The sequence below is a fragment of the Hibiscus syriacus genome, unplaced genomic scaffold (assembly GCF_006381635.1).
Source record: "Hibiscus syriacus cultivar Baekdansim isolate YM2019G1 unplaced genomic scaffold, ASM638163v2 tig00109992_pilon, whole genome shotgun sequence".
Classification (NCBI taxonomy): domain Eukaryota; kingdom Viridiplantae; phylum Streptophyta; class Magnoliopsida; order Malvales; family Malvaceae; genus Hibiscus; species Hibiscus syriacus.
This window is the reverse complement of record NW_024062552.1, coordinates 250,498-274,489: the sequence shown is the minus strand read 5'-3', so window position 1 is coordinate 274,489 and position 23,992 is coordinate 250,498. Positions and strand designations below refer to the sequence as shown.

Sequence of the window (23,992 nt, the reverse complement as noted above, 5' to 3'; positions counted from 1 at the left end):
GTTGATAAGTCTGACTCTGAAGCACATTACATGTTGACCTTATCAAATGTAAGCAACATTCGGAAGATGTTTAAGGCTTACACACGTGTTGGTGGTATGAACATTGAGTTGCATGTAACATTTGATGAAGAAACCATATTTAGCGAGTAACGCAGAAGTAACTCTATTATCACAAGACCATGAGGATGAAGAGATAGTTCTGCTACGTTATGTCTGTGAACATCAGGGGAAAATGCTTTAAACAACTCGTGTAGTTCGTTTTTTATTATGTTTTTAAATTAGTATTAAAATAATTTTAGTAACTATGATGATTCCCAAGTTATTTATACATCAAACCGAACAATTAATTATCATATTGTTCAAGGATAACTTAAACAAATTAATAATTTAAACTTAATTTATAATTTAAACAAATTTTAAAAAAGTAGAACATTATGTTCGAATATTATTTTAAACAAAAAGTAAACAGAGTTTGATTAAGTAAAAAAAAAGAAAAAAGAAAATGGAGTTCGATTAACTAAAAAAAGAAAAGAAAATGGAGTTCGATTAACTAAAAAATTACAAATTTAAACAACTAATTATGTATATGTCCACCCATACCGCACCATGGTGGACGACGAGTCCGACGAAGATTCCTATGAATCAATCTATATTCGGGGCATCATCATCATCATCAACATCATCACCATCACCACTACCACCCTCATCTACATGTCCATTACCACCATTGCTACTAGGACCAAGACCGGTGTAGAACATGCTCTGTGGCGGTGTCTACTAAACACTGCCAGATCTGAAGTCTGCTACCAATGGTCAAACAAATGAACACGGACGTGACAGATAATATGGTTCAACTGGTGCAGGAGGGCAATGAGAATAGACAACGACCGCCAGATAGGAACAAAATACATCGACAAAAAAAACTTTTTGTCGGAGTCGTTATATGATGAAATATTGACTGAGTCGAGTGGGTGAATGTAAGTGTCGTCAGCGGTATTTGATGCTCTACAAGTGTCTTTATCGTTACCGATGATGAGGCTTGAGCGTGTTTTCATCTACTCCAGCTTGATTATCCTCTTGCACCATGATGCGTCGGGGACATTGCATTGATGAACGATTTAGGGGAGGCCGATAAATTTCTCATGCTCGCTTCTACTTGTTTAGTATATGCGACTTTCCATTTTCTTCGCACTACATCATGTTATCATTTGAAACAGAGTAGCCGAAGATAGGTTTAGAAACGACCTGCCTATGTAATATTATCATCCACTACAACAATCAATCCGCATGATGCATCTTTTAATTAACATATGTCTTCCACGATCACGTTAGGCGATGCAAGGCACCCAAGTCTTGTGGTGGTGGAAGAATTGTTTGGACAGGTTTAATTACCGTAGTACACGATCAGCAGAATGCCACTCGATAGTCTCATAGGCTATCAACGAGACCACCGACATCCAAACGTGTGAACTGAGACCTATTTGAATCAGTAAAAGATATAATAGCATTGTCATTGTACGACGTCCACACGTACTACACAAATATTTTTATACTAAGTTAGATAATCTCGAATCAAAAATTGATATTTAATTTACAAAAAAATTATAAAATCGATTACCTTGTGTGTCATCTTATCGATCAACAATATAAAATCACACAGAGTTTTTGGTAGGCGAGTGTAAGTTAGTCTGGCAATCCACCTATTATTCATATAATGAAATAAAATTATTTGTAAAACTCAAAATCACGTATAGTAATTTAAATATATAAACATAACTTATTTTTAATTACCTCTAAAGTAGTGGAAATTCAAATAGGGTCAGTTGTGTAGGAATCGACTGTAAAAATGACATTTGAAACTAAGCCTATGATTGCAACAACACCAAACAACCTCCAATTGCTTGTTTGTTCGGATGGACAACTTTACATAGCTCCCATAATAAAAAGGCTAACGTTGTCGATCCCCAACTCTTATTTTTAGCGTCCTGCAAAATGTGTAGATGATACAACCACGTCCGATGTACTTTTTTTTGGGATTTATCAGGCATCAAGATCTCCAATAACTTGTAAAATATGAGCACGAGCAAATTGTTGCAAAAAATAGTGCGAATAAATTAAAAATTTACCGTAAAAATTACATTAACATAAACTAAAATAAAATTTTAATATTAGAAATAAATAAACATAGATTTCAACAATTACTTGTTTAATTTTAGGAGCAGCATCGGTGGGTAGCCTCGAAAAATTATCGTCTAAAAATTTTATATAGATATTTCCTTCATCAAAACCATCATCTATCGGAGTAAGTCAGAGCAGTTCCTCACACAAGCCTTTCCAGTGCCTATGGGCAATATCGATAATAGGATTTCTATCAACAGGTAGCCCAAGATGAAATGCGACATCTTCAAGGGTAATAGTTGCCTCCCTACAAGGAAAATGAAAAGTGTAAGTCTTTGGTCTCCACCGTTCTAGCAACGTGTTTATCAATGGAGGATGCAACTTCATACCACCAATTACAGTGCTAACGTAACCAAAATCGACTTATAAATATGGAATAATATCGGCATAAGGGCTAAAAAACAGTTGATATAACATACCAACGAACGTCCGTATCCCTTCAAATAAATAAATAAATAATTCAAAATAAATTATTACATAAATAAATAAATTATTTGAAATAAATAAATAATTAAAAGTAAATAAATAAATAAAAATTACCTCCAAATTTATCCTCCAATAATAACATACATGCCTACGATCAACCCTCAGTAATCCCACCATAATAACATCAGAGAGAAAATATGTGTGTAAGAGATTTTTTTTTAATAATGGTGTGAGAATTTTGGGTGGAGTCCTATTTATAGCCGCCCTCGCATCGCTCCCGAAGCGAGATTAATGGTTCATCACGTTATATAAAGCATGAGGTACAAGTATCTTTTCAAATTTCAAATCTTCTGCGAACGCAATATTTTCTCAATATCTCGTGAACCTTGAGTTATGAGTAACGCGAGGTATTTAATAACTATATTAAATTGTGTTCTCTAAAAAGTGCGTCCACGTTAGACGTACCTCGTGTCTTGTAAAAAGCGAGACATGTCCTTGTGTTTCGTAGGACGTGAGTTAGGCCTACGTGTATAGTTTGGGAGATATTTTTCTAATAAATATGCTAAGGGGGTAATATTCAAAAAATAATTTATGAGGTTTTTATAGGCTTAATATACAAAAGGTGTCCAACGTATGTCATTGGTTACAGTTTAGTGCCTAACGTTTATTTTGTTTCATTTTGGTGCCTAACGTTTCATTCCATAACTCAAATTGGGTCAGGCTGTGACGGACTGTTAAGTTTGGTAGTTAAGTGACACGTGTCACAACCTGATAATTTTAAAAATTTTATTTAAAAATTAAAAATTATATATATATATATATATATATATTTATTAAAAAGAAAAAACAAATTTTGAAATAAACCCAAAACTTTAAAAACCTTCATTTCAACCCCTAAACCCATACCGTCCACCACCTTTTATCGTCGATGAAGCTCCACCCGACCTCCCCTCCCCTCGATGGCCAAAACCCCTATGAAATCGTACCGATTGACGGTCGACCGATGACAAATCAATATTTTATACCCCGAACCCAAGGATGAAAATCGTGATCCCACGTGATTCCGACGACCGATCGACTATTGATCAATCATGATTTCATAGGGTTTTGGTTGTCGAGGGTAGGGGAGGTCGGGTGGAGCTTCCTTAATGGCAAAAGGTAGAGGCGGCATAGGTTTAGGGGTTGAAATGAAGGTTTTCAAAGTTTTCGGTTTATTTCAAAATTTTGTTTTCTTTATATATATATAATTTTAAATTTTAATTTTAAATAAAATTTTAAAATTATTAGGTTATGATACATGTCACTTAACAACCAAACTTAACGGTCCATCGCAACCTGACCCAATTTGAGTTACGAAATGAAATATTAAGCACCAAATTGGAATAAAATAAACTTTAGGCACTAAACCGGAATCAAAGATATACGTTAGACACCTTTTGTATATTTAAGCCTTTTTTATATAAGAATGTCGGATAGATGCTGGGTCACTTTCTCGTAAGTTCAAGCCTAGGGTGTTTAATAGACTTAACCCCTGGGTGGATAGATACTGGGTCACTTTCTTACAAGCCTAGGGTGTATCTGTTTGATTATTGCATTTGCTTGTATATAAATCATTAGTTCATATTTCAACTTACTTGCATAATTTCGGGGATCCCTACCTTCGTTTTAATTTTATACTAAATTTAAAAATTATTTCTTTTAATTGACAAAAAAAATATCAAGATCTTCATACTTTAAGAAAAAAAGAAAGCTACCCTTGAATTATTTTCACCTAATATGACAATTCAATTCAGAAAACAAACATAATTTAATTCTTTAATCAACATTTTTCGTCATTAACCGTTGTGGTGATGATGTAGTAATACACAATATTGAAGTGATAATTCACGCGCTGACGTGACGATCTACAATAACTATTGACGTGGAGGATGATATGATAAATGAACTAAATTAATTTATTAATCTTGATCAATGGCCATTGGTTTTTCTAAAAAGTTAAAGCGCTTAATTTTAAAAATAAAAATTATATTAGATGTTAAATTTAAAATATAAAAGTATTTAAATATTCAAATAACCAATAAAAAAACACTTAATTAAATTATTAAAAAATAAATATATATTTTAAAAATACTAAAAAATATTAATTTTTTTAAAAAAATTAAATATATATCGTAAGTTATAAATGATAAATTACAAATTGTTAAAAATTTAAAATAATTTTAAAGCATATATCATATATAATATATAGTCATATCATCAATACTTATACAAAATACTTTGCCTTGATTAGTCGAAACTTACAAATTTTGTATCAAAATATTAAAAAATATTGTAAGTTACTCACATCAATAAAAAAAATAGTTATATTTTCTATCTATATTTTAATACAAAATTTATAAATCTTAACTAATTAAGTCAGAATATTTTGTATAAGTGTTAATGATAATTTGACATGACTATATATTACATGAATACATTATGCATTTATAAATAATATATGTTTTTATGAAATATATTTAATTTTTGTTAGAAAAAATTAAATAGTATTTTTACTATTTTTATAATATATATTTAAATTTTTGAATAATTTAATTTTTATTTTTAGAATTCTTATATTTATTTTTTTGAATATCTAAATATTTTTATATTTTAAAATTTAAATTTAAGATATTTTTTAATTTTTTAAAAGAATTAAATAAGTGTATGAACCTTTTTAAAAAAATAACTGCAACGTCAGCAACCACCATTGACTGTCACATCAACATCATAAATTGTTACATCAGCAACATGAATTGTTACATCAGCACTATAACGGTCAATAACGAAAAACGTTGGTAAAATGATCATATTGGATTTGTTTTTCTATGTTAAAGAGTCGTATTGGGTGAAAAAATCATTCGAGAGCCACATTGATTTTTTTCAAAAGTACAGGGACATCTGTTGCCTTTTTACCATTTTAATTTTTAATTTGTTATATTTTTTAATGAAACATACATTAGATTCGTCATAAAGTTAAAAAGAAGTGAATTGAAAATTGTGACTTCTAATAGTCATTAACAGCGACAATCAGCGATGATTAGTGATAACAATCAATGATTATTGGTGTCAAGAAGAGTGGCGGCAAACGACATGAACTTTGACTGAATTTAAGGATCAAAATGATATTTTATGTAAAATTTAAAGTTAAATTAGTATTATGTCAAAAATTTAAGAGTCAAATTAAAATTTAATCATTTATACTAACGTATCACATTAGCAAAATAACAAAAAAGTTAATAACTCAATGCTTAAAATAAGACTGATCAAATATATAAAATTGATCAAATTTTTTTTTTTAAAAAATTAATGATCAAAATCAAACAAACAAAAAAACATAAAAGGCCACCAACATCATTTACCCTTCTTTAAATTGAATTATCATTTTATAATATTTTTTAAATGTTTTTAGTCGAACAGATTATTTGCAATTTTTATTAATTTTTTTTAATATAAATAATTCGGAGATTTTTTTTTGCTATCGTATGTAAATTATTTGTAATTTAATATTTATTTGGATTTTCATTTCCTTATAGGGAAAAACTTGGGTTTGTTTCGTTATCAGCGTTCCTCTTTGCATACCAGGGACCCTGAAGTTCGTAAATTACAATACTTTCTACTCCGTTTCACTGGAACAGCCCACTGGGCGTCTTTTAGCTACAAACACTGCGCAACACAACACTACAATCACACAAGGATTTAAGGAGGGTTTAAGGCGGCTACTGCTACTTTCCTTCATCCATGAATTCATTTTCCTCCTCTCCTAACATTCTTTTACCACACTTATTTTCGATTGTATTAACACCTGTCCCATCCCAAACCCACACAAGGTTTCTTTCTTAGTACTTTGATGTCCATCTCCAAAACCCCATTAATTTATTCTAATCTTATAGACAAACTCGATCACTCTTTTCCCTTTCATTTCAATAAACCCACAACTCTGTACCAAAACCCTCCGAGTTTCCAGAATTATGTGGAGAAACATAGCTAAGCACGCCATTTCAAGAACCCGTTGTTCTCAATCGTTTCCTGCAACTTATAGCTTTCTGGGTGTTCCACAGGATTCGTTTTTTCCCGAGAAATTAAAGTTTGGGTCTTTTTGCTCCAACTCAGGGTTTTATTATATGGGTGGTAGAAGAAAGGTTTTAGGTAACGAGATTGGGTGCAGACTCAGAGGATTATGCCCAAATGGATTTGCTAGTGTTGCCGAGGCGGTTTCATCGACTGATGTTGAAGAGGACGTCTCTGTTGTGGAAGAAATCAACGAGTTGTTGTATGAAATGAAGAAAGAGCGTAGGAAAGAGAATATAAATAGGCGTCGAATTCAACACATAACGGAGACTGGAACGGGGGAAAAGAAATACCGGATGTTAAAGAGCAGGCAAGTGAAGATTGAGACTGAGGCGTGGGAATTAGCTGCAAATGAGTATAGGGAACTTTTGGCGGATATGTGTGAGCATAAATTGGCACCCAATTTGCCATATATGAAGTCTTTGTTTCTTGGTTGGTTCGAGCCTTTTCGTGATGCTATCATTAAGGAGCAAGAGTTGTATAGGTCGGGGAAACTTAGGGCGGCCAATGCTGCTTACTTGGAACAGTTGCCAGCTGATATGACGGCAATCATCACAATGCACAAGTTGATGGGGCTGCTGATGACTGGAGGGGAACATGGCTGTGCTAGGGTTGTGCAGGCGGCTTGCCTGATTGGTGATGCCATTGAGCAGGAGGTGGGTGAAATTGGTTGCTACTTTTCTCTCTATTTGTTCTCATATGTTATGCTATTTGGTTTTACTTGAAAACTATTTGGTTGATGGAAAGCCTATTGTTTCTTGTGTTAAGAAATGTTTCATCTGATGTTTAGTTGAACAAATTCATGTGTTGATTTTTTTTTATTTCCTGTCGAATCTTAGAGGTATTGACAATAGAAAGCAAAATTCATAAAGACGTAATAGACACTGAGAGAAGAAGTAGAATCCAAAATGTATTTTTTTTCATTGAACCATGAGTTGTTAGAATGACAAACCTTAATCTGAAAGGATTCTGACGACTTGAACAATAGTTCAGTTATAATTGTGAAAGAAACTTAATTATTGTGGTGTTGCAAGCAATTGGCTTTTAAAATTTTCTCTCTCTCTCTCTCTCTCTCCAAACAGAAGGGGTGCTGATATTGTGTTTGTTTAAATTTGTATCATTTGGCATGGTTTTAGATGTTGGTTTATTTTGAGTTTGAAGTCTACCTGTTCTCTCGTCTGATATATATTGACAATTTATTTTTGCAATTTGTGATAGCCTAAGTTTTTGGGGGTTATTCGACATTTTATAACCTGGGCAAGTTTCTATCAGTCAAATATACCATTAACTTTTTTCTCTCTTTTAATTTCTTTTATTATCCATTATATAGATAAGCCAATTAGACATACCAAACTAAGATCCTGCAGTTCTTTTTTTATATATAAAAAATGGGATATTCTGTGTTGATGCATTGTATCTTTTCGCATGACTTTCAATTCATTGAATTATTTTCCTTATCAGATATGATTTCATTTCTTATTCTCTCTCTCTCTCTCATTTCCTGGTTACCACAAGTTTTACGTGCCTTGGACTCCAACACTGCATTTGTCTGTGGTATTTTTTTCTTTTCTTTATTTTCATCTTTTACTTGCATGACACTAGATGATGTTGTATTCCTTGGACCTGCTTCTCTTAATCCAGGCCAACCCCTTGTTTTTCCCCTTGAAACCCAACATTAATTCGTAAGCCTTTCTGTCACGGTTAGGTTAGAATACACAATTTCTTGGAGAAAGCAAAGAAAAAAAAGGTTGATGAAGATGAAGGAAATGAATCCGGTGCTGCAATTATGGAACAAGAGAGGCTAAGGAAAAAGGTGACCAATTTGATAAGGAAGCAAAAGCTATCGGCAGTGAGGCAAATAGTGAAGGGGCAGGACGACACAAAACCCTGGGGCCAGGATGCTAAGGCTAAGGTCCATTTAATTTCATGTAATAATTAATGAAACATCACTCTTCCGTTAATAGTGTGTCTTTTAAAATTGTGATCTCTGTTATTTCTCCTAGGTTGGATGCCATCTTATTGAGTTATTGATGCAAACTGCTTATATACAACCGCCAACTGATCAGTAGCTGATACTCCACCGGATATCCGCCCTGCATTTGTGCATTCTTTCAAAACTTTAGTAAAAGAAAAAAAGTAAGAACTAATTTCCATATTTTGATAGGTTAACCCTCTCTCTCTCTCTCTCTCTACTGATGGTAACTTCAGATTGATGGAATCACCTTAAATTGTTATTTTCGAGTGTTTCTTCCTGCAGGAAAACTGGCAGAAGATACGGTGTTATTGAATGTGACCCGCTAGTTCACAAAGGGCTTGAGAGAACTGTAAGTAGATGGGTTATAATCCTTTCTATGGATGATTAATTACAGTTTGTTATTTAAGTTGTTAGATCAATGTAAAATTTCTTAGGATGACTTTTAGACTAGCATCTAGAATATAGAACTTAAAACTAGAATAGAAAACATAAGGGTTAATAGTTGCCACAATTTTCTCCTTTTTATTGTTGTCTGTGTTACGGACCAAGTATAGGTGCTACCTTGATGCACAAGTTTGTTTTTCAAATATCTCACAGAAGGTGTGAAACTATTATTTAATTATTTCCTACACAGGCAAGGCACGTGGTGATTCCTTATATGCCAATGTTGGTGCCCCCAGTCAAGTGGACAGGGTATGTTGTTTTCAGTTTCATATTTTCATGGACTTCCAAGTAGGAATTTGGGGTTATCCTTTTCTTTCTCAGCATTGGATGCACCGCCTGTGTCGGAACAATTGTCCCGTCGTGTACTCATATAATAATCCTCACTACATTATTTATTCCCATCAACTGGAAATCATATTACAGGTTGTGATACTTCGAATAAGAGTATCTAACTTAAAAAAAAGTCATGAGCGCGTTAGGTAGAGAGAGAGAGAGAGCGTCTTTGGGAAAGGCCATTGCCTCCGATGAGGAATGGACTGTGTTCATTAACAATCTTAGTAAGAGGATCTCAAGGCGTGTGTTAAGGGATTTCTTTAGCTCTTATGGTCAGATTATGAGGATCTTCATTCCAAGTTTTTTAGAGAAGTCGAATTATAAGTCTTCTACTTTCGCTTTTGTTCAGTTCGCTGATGAGGAAAGTAGGAGGAAAGCAGTCCACTCTGTCAATGGGAAGTGGTTTGATGGGAGAAGAATCTTTGTAGGGGTTGCTAAGTACCAGAAGGCAAGGAGGAGGGAGGCTGCTGTTGCGAAGAGGTCGTTGGGGAGTAAGTCTGGAAAGTTTAAGACTTTTTTCCTGGGAGGAAGTCTCAGTCGTTGAAAAGCTTCAGGGATAACAGATCGTATAAGGAGGCTGTGCAGTCTGATGTCTCTTTGAGAAGAGATAATGTCTCAGGGTCTAACATGGAGAGTAGCAGAAGGAAAGATAGTGGAGTCAGGATTGGTTCGGAGATGTTTATTCCGAAAGATAATTCGGAATGGGTTAAACGTTCATTATCTGGGATAATGAAATCAGATTTTCTTTTTGAATCGTTAGCGGATGCTTTGAAGATTGAGGGTTTGGAGGTCCAGGTGTCCAGTTGGGGTTACGCATGGAGGGCTTGCATTATCACGTTCAAATCGTTTGATGTTTTCTCTTATGTTTGGGAGAATAAGAAGGATGAGCTTTCTTTGTATTTCGATTGGTTGGCTCCAGTTTTGAATGAGAAGGGAGTTCCTTTGGCGCTGTGTCAGATAGATTTATGTGGTTTGCCTCTTCTGTGCTGGAATGAAGCTTTTTTGGAAAAACTTTCTGGGTTTTGGGGAAGGTTTGTTTGATTGAAGGAAGAATCTAAGAACAGATCTGATCTTTTGTCGGCAAAAGTCTTGCTTAGGGTGGAGAGTCCTTTTGATGTACCAGATTCAACTACTGTTTGTTCATATGGTAGATCGTTTGTAGTTAAGATCGCCATGGAGTCTGTGGTGTTTCCTCCAGAGTTGCAGGGGAGGAGGAAGGAGGGAAAATTTTCAAATTTTTCAGATTCGGTGGTGGCCCGTGTACCTAGGCCGGCAACAGTTAATATTGACTCAGCAGAGAATTCTAGGACTAAAGTCTTTTCTTGGTTGAATAATGGTCAGAATTGTGGCATTATTGGAGTTAGTGGGAGACAGACCACCTCGAGTAAGTCAAAATAAATTTCTTCACATTGTGGGCTGTCAGGCTTTTTAGAAAATAGGACTTCTCTAGTGGAAAATCACGTGGGTCAGGGTATGGAAAATTCTAATTTTCCAGTTGAAAATGTCCAGCCGGAGGAAGTTGAGTCTTTGGCCTTTTCGAGGGATCTTCATTCTCCTGGGCCGGAGTTTAATCAAATTAGGATTGGTGTTCAGCCCAATTCCAGTTTAGCTTCTCCTTTGCAAGTGGCAGAGGATGCTACTGGGCACGGGAGTTTTAATTTAAGGGAGGCGGAGGATTTCTGTCATGGAGAACAGGATATCCACCAGGTTTTTGAGCAGTCTGGAGGGCAGGGAGTTTGCCATGGGGATTGTGTGCCTGAGGCTCAATCGGCGTTACGAGATGGAACCAGTGCAGGTGATATTTTGGTGGGCTCGACCTTAGATAAGGATTATGTGGCTTCTTCAGCTAATCCTGGTCAAGCTCTATGTCCTGTTTTATCAATTAACCAGAGAAGGTTTAGAGTTGCATCTTCTCTTTCGGGAAGTGTGTGCTCGGATCATGAAGTTGTGATAGATTTTTATGACAGAGTTTATAGAAGGGTGATTACTAGTATGGTCAGGGATTCTTTGGAGCAAGTCAGAGACCAGTCTCAGCCTTCTCATAATTTTGTTGAAGCGAGGATGGAAGCTGATGCTACTAGGGAGGTTTGTGACATGCTTGGAATTTCCTTTAAAGGGGGCCAACAATCTTTGGAAGATGAGATTTTCAAGATGCAGTTCAAGGGGTCTCGGAATGATTCCTGATCATTTCTTTTGGTTAGTTGGTGGTGGTTTTTGATATCTTTATCAAATTTCAAATTTAAAAATTATTACTTGGAATGTTAGGGGGCTTGGGAAAATAGAAAAAATCAGAGTTGTGGCTAGGTTGGTTTCCAGAGAAAAACCGTCCATTTTGCTTTTGCAGGAAACTAAACTTAATGTTTATCGAAGTGGTTTGAGGAGGAAGTTAGGTGCTAATTTGCTGAGAGGAAGTAGCACGATTCCTGCTGTTGGTTCTGTAGGTGGCTTGTGGTGTCTTTGGAATGAGGATTTTTTCGAGGTTATTTCAGAGCATAAACATACCAGATTTATGGCATTATCAGGGAAGTTCAAGTTGAGCAACTTTGAATGTGTTATTTTAAATGTGTATGGTCCATCAGTTGAGGCTGATAAGGATGAGTTCTTCAAGGAGTTTTTATGTTTTATGCAAAACCTGAGTCTCCCTGTATGTATTGGGGGGGGATTTTAATGCCTATTTGGTTCCTGAGGAAAAATGTGGATTTGTGCAGAATTGGCATTCTATGGAGTTGTTTAGGTCATTTGTACAAAGCTGTAATCTGTTAGACTTACCGGTTAGCAGGGGGAGTTTTACTTGGTGCAATAACAGAGAGGTTTCAACTTGGGTAAGGCTGGACAGATTTCTGTTAAGTGGCTTTTTTCTAAATCACTTCCCGGATGTAATCCAAAGTTTGCTACCTAAATCCCTCTCAGACCATAATCCAGTGGTATTAGTGGATGAATGCAAAAATTGGGGTCCTAAGCCTTTTTGTTTTTTCAACTACTTGCTTGAGGAAGAGGGGTTTTCTGGGGTGGTTGAAAATTCTTTCTTAAGTTTGAGGATGGATAACGGTTGTAGGGGGCTGCTCTCACTTCTTAAAGGAACTAAATTAGCTATTAGGAATTGGTCAGGTTCTAATCACAGGGGGAATTTAAGAGGATATCTCAGATTTGGAATCCAAAATTAACAGCATCGAGCTAAAGGTTCAGAATGGAGGGATTTCTAGGCAAGAAAGGGAGGAGCTTTGTGCTTCGAGAAAGGAGCTGTGGCACTTGCATAGGAAGGAGAGTATTTGGTCACAGAAGTCAAGAGTGAAGTGGAATATTGAGGGAGATAGAAACTCAAAATTTTTTCATTCATGTGCATTGAATAGAAAAAAATTAATCAAATTTCAGCTTTGAAGGTGGCTGGTGATGTTATTACAGACCTGATGCAGTTGAGAAGATGTATTTCAGATTATTTCAAGGCTTATTACAATGAAAAAATAGCTCTAGAGGTGGATGAAATAAATCTTAATTTTGCTAAGTTGAATCTTGTCCAAAAGATGGGTCTTGAGAGGAATTTCTCTGAACAGGAAGTGTGTGAGGCAGTTTTTCATTCGGATAGTTCCAAAGCACCGGGTCCGGATGGTTTTACGATGTGTTTTTACAAGAAATTCTGGCCAAATTTGAAGGATAAAATTATGAAATTCTTTGACGATTTTTACAATGGCAGGAATTGAGAGCATGGGGTCAATCATGCTTTTATAACTTTGATCCCTAAGACTCGTAATCCAGAAGGTATTGAAGATTACAGACCAATAAGCCTAGTTGGAAGCCCGTATAAAATTATTTCCAAAGTTTTATCTAGAAGGCTTGTTTCTGTTATCAAAGACATTGTAAGCCCAACACAGTTCGCCTTTATTCCTGGAAGGCAATTTATTGAATGTGCTTTTGTTGCTAATAAAGCTATTGATTTTTGGAGAAAAAAGGGGAGGAAAGGGGTTGTTTTTAAGGTTGATTTCCATAGAGCTTATGATTCGGTGGAATGGCCGATTTTATTGAGGTTATTGAAAGTCATGGGATTTGGAGATAAGTGGATTTCATGGATCGAACGATACATCTCATCTGCTTCTATCTCAGTTCTTCTCAATGGCTCTCCTACTGAAGAATTTCAAATGGGCAAAGGCTTAAGGCAGGGCTGCAGTTTGTCTCCCTTGTTGTTCAATATAGTAGGGGAGTTACTGAATTTAATGTTGATTAAGGCTGCGAATCGTGGGTTGTTCGAAGGGTTTAGCATTGGTGGGGTTGAAAATTCCTTCCGTCTGACTCATTTGCAATTTGCAGATGATTTAATTCTGTTCTGCAGGGATTCCCCTATGCAGATCCTGAACATTCGGAGAGTGTTGAGGATTTTCAGTCTTATGTCAGGGCTGAACATTAATCTTTCCAAGAGCAAGTTGTATGGTGTTAATTTGGAAGCTGTTACTTTAAAAGAGTAGGCTTCTGATGCAAGTTGTGGGGTGGGTGTTTTTCCTATGACTTACCTTGGTTTACCGATTGGTTCAACCAAAAATTCAGACCTGTTGTGGGAACCAGTAATCCAGAACTTTAATTCCAAGTTAGCAGGATGGAAAGCTGCAACACTATCCATGGCTGGAAGATTGGTCTTGGTGAAGGCAGTGCTATCTTCGTTGCAGATTTTCTTCCTATCTCTTTTTAGAATTCCTCCTAAGGTTAATCAAAAGCTGAACTCTTTAATGGCTAAATTTTTATGGGGGAAGGTCCAGGAAAGCGGCGTATTCATTGGGTTAATTGGGGTACGGTGTGTCACTCTATTGAGAAGGGTGGCTTGGGTGTTTTAGATTTGAGTATGATCAATAGAGTGCTACTCGGGAAATGGGTTTGGAAGTTTGCAAATGTGAAAGATTCACATTGGAAGGATATGATTTGTTGTAAACATAATATCAGTAATTCAACTCTTTCAATTAGCAAGGCTGTCACCCACAAAGATTCGTGGATTTGGAGAGGAATATTGAATAACTACGAGAAAAAGGACACAATTGGAGAGTGCTTGAGGTCAAATTCGAATTGCAAGTGGGGAATGGTAGGTCAATTGCTTTTTGGAATGATGTTTGGGTTAATAACTCAACACTGAAAATTCAATTCCCAAGGATTTTTGCTCTTTCTACTAATAAATGGGGCAATGTTGCTGATTTTGGTAGTTACGATAACAGTGATTGGGTTTGGAATATTCATTTAAGAAGGAACTTATGTGACTGGGAACTGGACCAGTGGATTTCGTTAATGTCTTTGTTAGATAATATTTATTTGATTGAATCAGCTGATGACTTTCTAGCCTGGTCAGGGAAAGGTGATGGTTTGTTCTCGGTTAAAGCATGTAGGTTGTCTCTACCTTGCAGACCTGGAGGGGATTTTCATTGGAGTAAATGGGTGTGGTCAGGACTAGTCCCTCCAAGAGTTCAAACATTTTTATGGCAGTTATCTCATCATAAAGTGGCAGTTAGAGTGGAGCTGAAAAAAAGAGGGGTTCCCTTGGATAATGTTCAGTGTCCTTTATGTCTAAAGGAGGAAGAATCAATTCAACATCTGTTCATTTCTTGTCCAGTTGCAGTGGAGCTGTGGAATGGATTTCTAAGGTTATGGGATTTATCATCAGTCTTGCCAAAAGATCCCCTATCTTTACTGTGTTCATGGTCTTATCTAATGGCATCGTCTTCTATTTGGAAGTTTATACCAGGGGTTGTTTTGTGGTCTATATGGAAGGCTAGGAACTCAGTGGTGTTCGAAAACTGGGAACTTGATTGTGCTTTACTGTTTTTCATTTCTAGATTTAGACTAGTAAAATGGTTTGTAGCTAATTTTCCTCGAGTTAAAATTCTGCCTGACTTATTGGTAGGGGATCCAACGCTTGCAGACAGAAGTGCTACTTATCCGATTAAGAAGAAGAAAGATCTATGCTGGTTGCCTCCTCCACCAGATTTTTTTAAATTCAACGTGGATGGGGCAGTAAATGTTGATGGCTTAAGAGGTGGAATTGGAGGAATTATGAAAGATTCATATGGATCTATCCTGATCACTTTTTCTACTGCTGTGGGACCTGGTCCCCCATTATTTGCTGAGTTGAAAGCAATTAAAGAAGGAATTGATTTATTTCTTTGTTCTCAATGGGCGGGGAAAGGTAGACTTGTTCTAGAGAGTGACTGCTTAAAGACAATGGAGTGGATTTCGAACCCTTCTTCGGCCCCTGTGTTTCTTAGTTTGATGGTAGGAGAAATTGGATCCTTAGTTACTGCTAAGGACAAGCTAGCTAAGGAAGGGATAGGCTGATGGTTTTTTTGATTCCTGTTGTTATTGTAGTTATGTTCTGTTTAATCAAGGAGGGTTATAGTGTAATGTGTATCTTATGTATTTTAGGGTTAGAGTGTAATGTGTATCTTATGTAATTCAGGGTTTGAGTGCATTTTGTATCTTATGTAATTCAGGTTAATTAATAAATTGAGGTCTCTTTTCCTCCTCCAATTAGTTGTCTCTTCATAAGAGCCAACTTTGAGGGAGGTTGTTATTGAGACCTCCTATTCCTATAAAAAAAAAAGTTTCATATTTTCATGTAAAGACTCAAGATTTTATTTTGATTTTCCCTTGGTTTGAGGTTTTTGATAATTTTCATTAAAGCTAGCTGTCAAGTTCTGAAAAAATACAACAAAAATTCTAAAATATATATGGTTCTGATACAGAAGGTTGATTCTCAGTTTTCTGGTTATGTATTATGCAATTGGAACTCATATACGTATTCAAAATTTGAGGTATTTAATGAGAAGTCAAATAAGATTGAGGCGGCCTGTAACCACTAACCAGAATTACAGGCTTAGGATACTGAACTAGGAGAACCAGAGGTTGCTATTCTTGCTGCTGGAGACTATCGGTTTTGGTTTTTTTTTCAGACTAGCAAATTAGAGTAAAAATCTTTGTGTTCCGGTTAAAGTCAAATGTACGAAAGATATATTCAGAGCATTTTTAAACGACAAAGTTAACAATTTTCCATCATTCCATGACAAGACTATGATTCTATGACTTGTTTCACTGGATTAAACAGAGCGCACCTCTAGCATTTTGAAAAACTGGCCATTTCTTTTTTCTAGTATTACCACCTGGGCAACCACCGTCTTTTTTCCCTTTTGTAGCTATGACAGAGGAGCATACTTGTTCTTACCTTCCTACATTATGCGTACACATGGAGCTAAACAGCAACAAGAAGCTGTCAAGAGAACCCCTAGGGACCAGCTAGAACAAGTCTTTGAGGTTTATTATTATTATTTTTAAAGAAAATAAGAACTCTAACCTTATGTTATTCTGCCATGAGATGCCAGTACCTGTCCACTGTCTCAGTTGATGGCACTTACATATTTCATTTGCTTAGCTTCTGTTTTTGCAAAAAAACTTGATTTATGTAATTAACTGCTAGGCTCTGGATACGCTTGGATATACCAAATGGAGGATAAATAAGCGGGTTCTTAGTGTTGTCGATAGAATATGGACTAGCGGAGGCCGTCTTGCTGATATGGTGGACCGCAACGATGTGAGCTACTGTATCCTTTTTATTATAGTTTCACCTCTTTTTTTGAACACTTCTTTTTAACTCTTAGCACTTTTTGGCCACTTATTGCACATTATGTTAAATTTAGTGTGGTTTTGTTTCCAGTTATATTTATTTCCTGAGATTAAGTTGAAATTGTAATCCTCAAATATTGCAGGTTCCCTTACCAGAAAAGCCGGATACTGAGGATGAAGCATTGCTTAAGAAATGGAAGTGGAAAGTCAAATCTGTGAAAAAGGAAAACAGAGAGAGGCATTCACAGCGTTGTTATATAGAGCTTAAACTTGCTGTATGTTCTCTTGACCTTTATATGCTGCTAGCATGTACAAAATCAGACTTATTCCAAACTCTTTAAGACCATGAGCAGGTATCTCGGAAAATGAAAGATGAAGAAGGTTTTTACTACCCACACAATCTAGATTTTCGAGGACGTGCATATCCCATGCACCCCTATTTGAACCATCTTGGTTCAGATCTTTGTCAGGGTGTTTTGGAGTTTGCAGAGGGTCGCCCTCTTCGAATATCTGGCTTACACTGGTTGAAAATACATCTCGCGAATCTATATGCTGGTGGGGTGGACAAACTGTCTCTTGAGGGTCGATTGGTTTTCACTGAGAATTATCTAGATGATATATTCGACTCTGCGGACAGACCACTTGAAGGAAGGCGCTGGTGGTTAAAAGCAGAAGATCCATTTCAGTGCTTAGCTGTGTGCATTGATCTCACAGAAGCTTTAAGAAGCCCCTCTCCAGAGACATTTGTTTCCCATATACCTGTGCACCAGGTTCCTTCATTTGCCCCCCCCCCCAAAAAAAAAACCATAACGCTTAGATATTTTGTCTGTATAATTATTAGCCCAGATCATTCATTAGAGGAACTAGATGAATTGAGTAGTTCATCTGTAGGTTGTCAGTATAGATATATATATGCCATTTAGACGTACATATGTTGATTGCCATACAAACATATACAAATGCAGACTTGAATAAACAGAAAAGAACAAAGTACAAACCATTTATAATTGAGCTATATGATGGAATATCAAACTGTTTCATTCACATGCCTATAGAACTGTACCTGTGGTTTTAATTATTTTCCAGGTTTCTGTTGCCTAAGCTGTGTGGAACATTTTTGGTTCTTTTCTACTGGCTGTTTAGTGACTTGCTAAAAATGTTCCCTTCAATTTGAGTAATATTATTCAAAAAAATGCTTGGAATGAGGAATATTTTGAGTTCATATTTCATCTGATGGTTAATGTATCCTACTTCCTTTTTTATATACAGTGACAATTCTTCTTTCCTCTCAACTTCCACCTGCTGCTTGCTCTTTTTAGCCTAGAGGCTGATTCCTCACCTGTTGCTTTTTTATTTCCTTAATGTAGGATGGTTCCTGCAATGGTTTACAACACTATGCTGCTCTTGGAAGAGACGAGGTATCCTTTTTTTAAGTTAGAAATCATGGTTGAATTTATTATATCTTTTAATTCTGCTTATGGTTTTGATTTTAACAATTAACTTACAGTTGGGAGCAGCTGCAGTCAATCTGGTTGCAGGTGAAAAACCAGCAGATGTTTACTCGGGAATAGCTGCTAGGTAAGCCATTTTTATGATGGTTCTAGAAAAACCTTTAAGGATTGATTGATATTTGATCTTTATCATCTGGTCTGAGTTCTTGATTGCAATCCCCCCTCGGGCACCTGCAGTAAGAAGTGAAAAAAATAGAAGAGGAAAACTAGTTACGCTGCTGTGTCCTAGTGGATAAACTCTGTTGAAATAATTGTTCTTTTGCAACTTCTAGTCATGATACTTCTGAGAAGGGAAACAACAGAGGTATCCTTTAACTAATAGATGGAAAGTTTAACTAATAGATTTCAGCTTACCATCAGAGAACAACTATATTAAGTTTTATTCAGCTTAAAAGATTCTTGTATTCAATTCCATTTTTATTGCTTAAAATGAAGAACTGCTAAGAAAGTTTAGCTAATATTGAATGCAGTGATACACATTCACTGGTGGATATTCGGCAGGATGATTATGCTATACCTTCCATTTTATGTATATTCTTTGTTTTGTTTAATATAATAACAAAAGAACTCATTCTGAATGTAGAGTGCTTAGTATCATGCGGATTGATGCACAAAAGGATCCTGCAGTTTTTCCAGACGCATCTCTTGCTAAAATATTGGTTAACCAGGTATTCCATGTCCTCCTTGTATGATATTTGCAAAAACATTATAGTTTGCCAAAAAAATGTGCAACTTAGTTTCTTTCTTGTGAACTATAATCATTCATAAGGAAAGTATGGTATTGGGAACTTGCAGAATTTATGGTCATCTTTACCGGAAGCTAGTTTGTATAATAGTTGATTCTAATGCCTGGAAAATTTATTAACTAGGTGGATAGGAAACTGGTGAAGCAAACAGTGATGACCTCAGTTTATGGTGTAACTTATATCGGGGCACGAGATCAAATCAAGAGGAGGTTGAAGGAACGTGGTGTAATTATAGACGACAGAGAGCTCTTTATTGCTTCTTGTTATGCTGCTAAGGTAAGGAATGTTGGGCTTCTACTTTATCTTCAATTTGTAATTTGAGGATTTTTTTTAATGGTAATAAAATTATGTGGTACTCTTTTCCTCCTTCCAATGTCCGTTGAGATACTTTTGTATTTTGATGGTTATGAAGGGGTTTTTTAATGAGACCTCCCTTTCTTATTAAAAAAAAGAAGAAAATATGCTTTCACCTGCACTCTTAATTTAATGATAAAATCATATTTATTTGTCGAATAGACAACGTTAACTGCCTTAGGTGAGATGTTTCAAGCTGCACGTGATATCATGAGGTGGCTTGGTGAGTGTGCAAAGGTGTGTGTATGACCCTCTTGCACCTTTCTCCCTGCCTATATTTCTCCAATCTTCTATTTGCTATACACTTCAAAATTTATTGGATTGTTTTTACCTTAAAATGTTGAATTTGAGCAGATCATTGCATCTGAAAATCAACCTGTGAAATGGACAAATCCACTTGGACTTCCTGTTGTACAACCATACCGAGTGTTAGGAAGGCATCTTGTGAGTATTTGAATTTAACGTTTATGTCTGTGAAAACTTAGAATCTGCTAATAACTTTATTACCAAAACAGATGTGAATCTGATAATAACACTGATACTCCTACTTATTTTAACTTCTTTATGTGGAATTGGCAGATAAAGACTTCCCTTCAGGTTTTAACTCTGCAAAGGGAAACTGAAAAGGTACTTATTAACCTATCTCGATTTTACGGTTTATATTTTTGTTTAGATATTACTTGCTGAAGTCTGCATGCTCTTGCTTTGATGAATCACTGAACACGGCACAAACAAAGATTATAAGACAACCTGGTTTGATGACCGAAAGGATTAATACCAGAATCACTGGATTTTTAGTGCCAAAATAGTACAAGTTGCTCTATTATGTTAGACGTAAGTCAGAGCTTCTTCACTGTTTTTTTAATCATATATGAACCAATTTTTCTTATTGCAATGGGGCTAACTTTTATCATTTTTTTTCATAGTAGTGGCTAGAGGGGAATTTATGCATAATAAGTCAACTGTTATGATACTGATTCTTGAAAGGGACAGGCTCAATGAGCTTGCTGCTTACTTGTCCAATTATGTTCCTTTGATTTAGATTTAGAGTAAGATTGAAATTTATGTGTTGACCTTGCAGCTCATATTTTTTTTGCATAAAATTGGATCTAGAATTTAACTTGCACAAATAAATTTAACATTTAGATTGCATTATATGAGTTTCTCTAATCAATATTTCTGAAATTTATTGGCCACATGAATTGCTATGCCAATTTTCAGCTGTTTAAATTCCATAACATAACATGATACCCTTGTTATCTTCACCCCAATCGATTTAACATTGTACATTCACTTCATGTTATTGAGTATGAAGTTTGCCCAAATGTTAAACTGGGTGACTCATTTCTGTAATAGATAATGGTCAAACGACAGAGGACGGCTTTCCCACCAAATTTTGTTCACTCCCTGGATGGCTCTCATATGATGATGACTGCGGTTGCCTGTAAAAAGGCAGGCTTAACCTTTTCAGGTACTGTAGTTAATTTCATGGTATTTTGGTATTTCACATTGTCATTTGTATGATCAATTTCAAATTGCTATACTGATATACATCTGTTTACAGGAGTTCATGATTCGTACTGGACACATGCAAGTGATGTGGATACAATGAACAGGATATTAAGAGAAAAATTTGTTGAACTCTACGAAAAACCGATATTAGAGAATGTAAGTGTCATCACTTTTTAGTTTCTGATTTTTTTTCCTTTTGTGCATGGTAATTTGGCTTAAATTTTCACTTTATATTTTACATCTACAAGTCTCTGCCATAACTAGATTAAGACCATAAGTTTGATTTACATAATTCATAAATACACGCAAGTTGATATTTTTCGAAAATTTCGAACTTCTGTTCCCCTTTGACGTTGAATTTATATAAAATAAGTTGCTGCAGAAAAGTGTTTTTCTCCCACCTCTCTATTTTTAATTCTTTTGGCGACTTTTTTCAGTTGTTGGAAAGCTTTCAGCAGTCTTTCCCAACGTTGTGTTTTCCCCCCATACCTGAAAGGGGAGATTTTGATCTAAGAGACGTGTTAGACTCACCTTATTTTTTCAACTAATCTCGAATGTTTGGCGCATCCTCATCCGAATATACACATTAGAGCAACCCCATGGTTTGTGCTACCTTTGGTTGTCCTCTCCGCTTCCGAATATTAATGACGGGCGAAAGAGCTGAATCCTATCACGAAGAAAAAGAAAATACCGGTGAGGAGTTTTGCTGCTTTGCATTCTGTATAATATTGTGAAAGATGTTGATGGCATGTAAAGCTTCAATACTGCTGCAAATTTCTCTGTAACTTTGGAGGTTTGGTTTAGTTTCCTATCTCCACTCAAACTCTGTTATTCCATTGGGTAATATCATGCAAGTATTACAAGTTCTAGATGATGTATATGAGAGTAAGTAAAGCATTCAATTAAAATAATTTGAAGAATAAAAACTTTTAAGCAAAGCCTTTTTAGAAGCAACCTTCAGGAGGATGAATTTCTCATTTAGTGTTCCAAAATGGGTTTTTGTGATTGTAATTCTCATGCTTAAACGAGGGGATTTATATTTGACTACCCCTCAACCTAAATCGGAAAAATGAGAATTATATGATCTTCAAAACTTGAATGTACAAGTGTGTTGAACTAAATTTGTTTGGTTTGAATAAGTTCTGCGGTAAGTAGGTTTGGTCAATAATTGACTTTGCTGCATGATATATCCTATAATAAAATTTTGGGTAAACTACATGTTTAACGATTCAACTATCACTTTTGTTTTGGTTAGTCAACTATTTTTTTAAGAATTATACCTAACATTACGTTTTTAAAAAAATTAACGGTTAAATGTATATTGAATTAGATACTCTTTCATATGGTTGTGTTAATCTATAAAATAACTCTAGTTATGAGATAATTTTGCATACATAATTGTGTATTTTCAATATAATTAATCATGTGTTCACTATACAATTATTCTTATAGAACTTAAATCGATTAGACCTGAATTCAAAATATAATTTACCTACTCTAAATCTAAACAAAAAAAATTAATAAAAAAATCTGATCTCGATCTAATTCGATTCTAAACTTGGAGTGTAATTAGGCGCAGCAATAAAAAATTGACTTGATATATGTTGCTTTGCAGCTTCTTGGATAATAGAATACACTATATATAACATCATCACATGCATGTGATATAAGAGAAAACTGGTTTATGAAATTGCAGATCATCCATAGATAAACTTACCCAGTTAAACACAAAATAAAAAAGACTACACTCTTTAGCTACCAACAACTTCTCTCTTCATGACAAGTAAAAAGTCTCACAAATCAGTGAATCATTTTCTAAAATATGTAAAAAAAGTTAAAATTAAAATTAAAATATCTTGGCAACATCTTTCATTAGGCCACGGTTTTCATGTGCGAAGGCAAGGTATTCCTCATAGGAAATAAAGCCATCCCCATCTGTATCGAGCTCCGTCATCATCCTCGTAACTTCTTCAGGCGTGACCGATCCCAGTGTCTTCAACGCTTCTCCTAGCTCCATCGACGAGATCTTGCCGTCCCCATTGGTATCGAAGCCCTTGAAAATGCATTCTAGACCAGCTTTTTCTGCATCATCCATGTCTTTTTTAACTGTTGTATGTGTTGATGGAAGTTGTTTTATTTTTGTCTTTGCGTTTTTTCTTCAATGAGATTGAGAGAGGACAGTAAAGTTGTGGATTTTAAGGACATATTGTATTAAGGCATTGAGGCTGTCCATTGAAACATGAACTAAGGCATTGAGGCTGTCCATTGAAACATGAACCAAGGCATTGAGGCTGTAACGTTTAGTTTTGGTCTATGTAATATTTAAACTTTATTTTTTTAAATTGTATCTAGCGTTTAGTTTTTTTATATTTCATTTTAGTACCCACTGTTAAAAACTATTCTCTCACTTCTATTTTGGTCATTGACGTTTATTTTTTTTAATTTAATTACTTAGCTTTTAAATCACTCCTAATTTAATTTATCTAACTTTTAAATTTTTATTTAAATTATATATTAATAAAATAATAAAAAAATTCATGTCTCAAAATATTATTAATAAAACAAAATAAATTGAAGTGATTAAAATATATACAATTTGAAAGTTAAGTACTTAAATTGAAAACTTTTAAACTTTATTTATAAAAAATAAGAGTAAGAAGATAATTGAGAGATGAAAGATGTAATTTACCCATAAAAAATCGTCAGTTTCAAAAATTTGTTAAAATTTTAATATAATTATACTCAAATGAAACAAAAATTAATTGTTAGTTATGATTTTGGTTTTGAAAAATTAAAATATCAGATATTAAAGCAGATCA

At 35.1% G+C, this 23,992-nt stretch overlaps 1 protein-coding gene and 1 pseudogene across 1 annotated transcript; one reads left to right on the top strand and one right to left on the bottom strand.

Annotated features, from left to right (window-relative positions):
- The first annotated feature begins 6,575 nt into the window (after positions 1-6,575).
- Positions 6,576-22,073, top strand: LOC120212097 (annotated as a pseudogene).
- A 946-nt stretch (positions 22,074-23,019) lies between these two features.
- On the bottom strand, positions 23,020-23,331 carry LOC120212100 (polcalcin Syr v 3-like). The gene has a single exon (XM_039210520.1). The coding sequence runs from the start codon at positions 23,266-23,268 to the stop codon at positions 23,020-23,022; it is 249 nt and encodes an 82-aa protein (XP_039066451.1). The 5' UTR covers positions 23,269-23,331.
- Positions 23,332-23,992: the final 661 nt, after the last annotated feature.

Bases quoted from the DNA above. Each gene is read 5' to 3' on its own strand.
- LOC120212100 (XM_039210520.1), bottom strand. From the start codon at position 23,268: ATGGATGATGCAGAAAAAGCTGGTCTAGAATGCATTTTCAAGGGCTTC.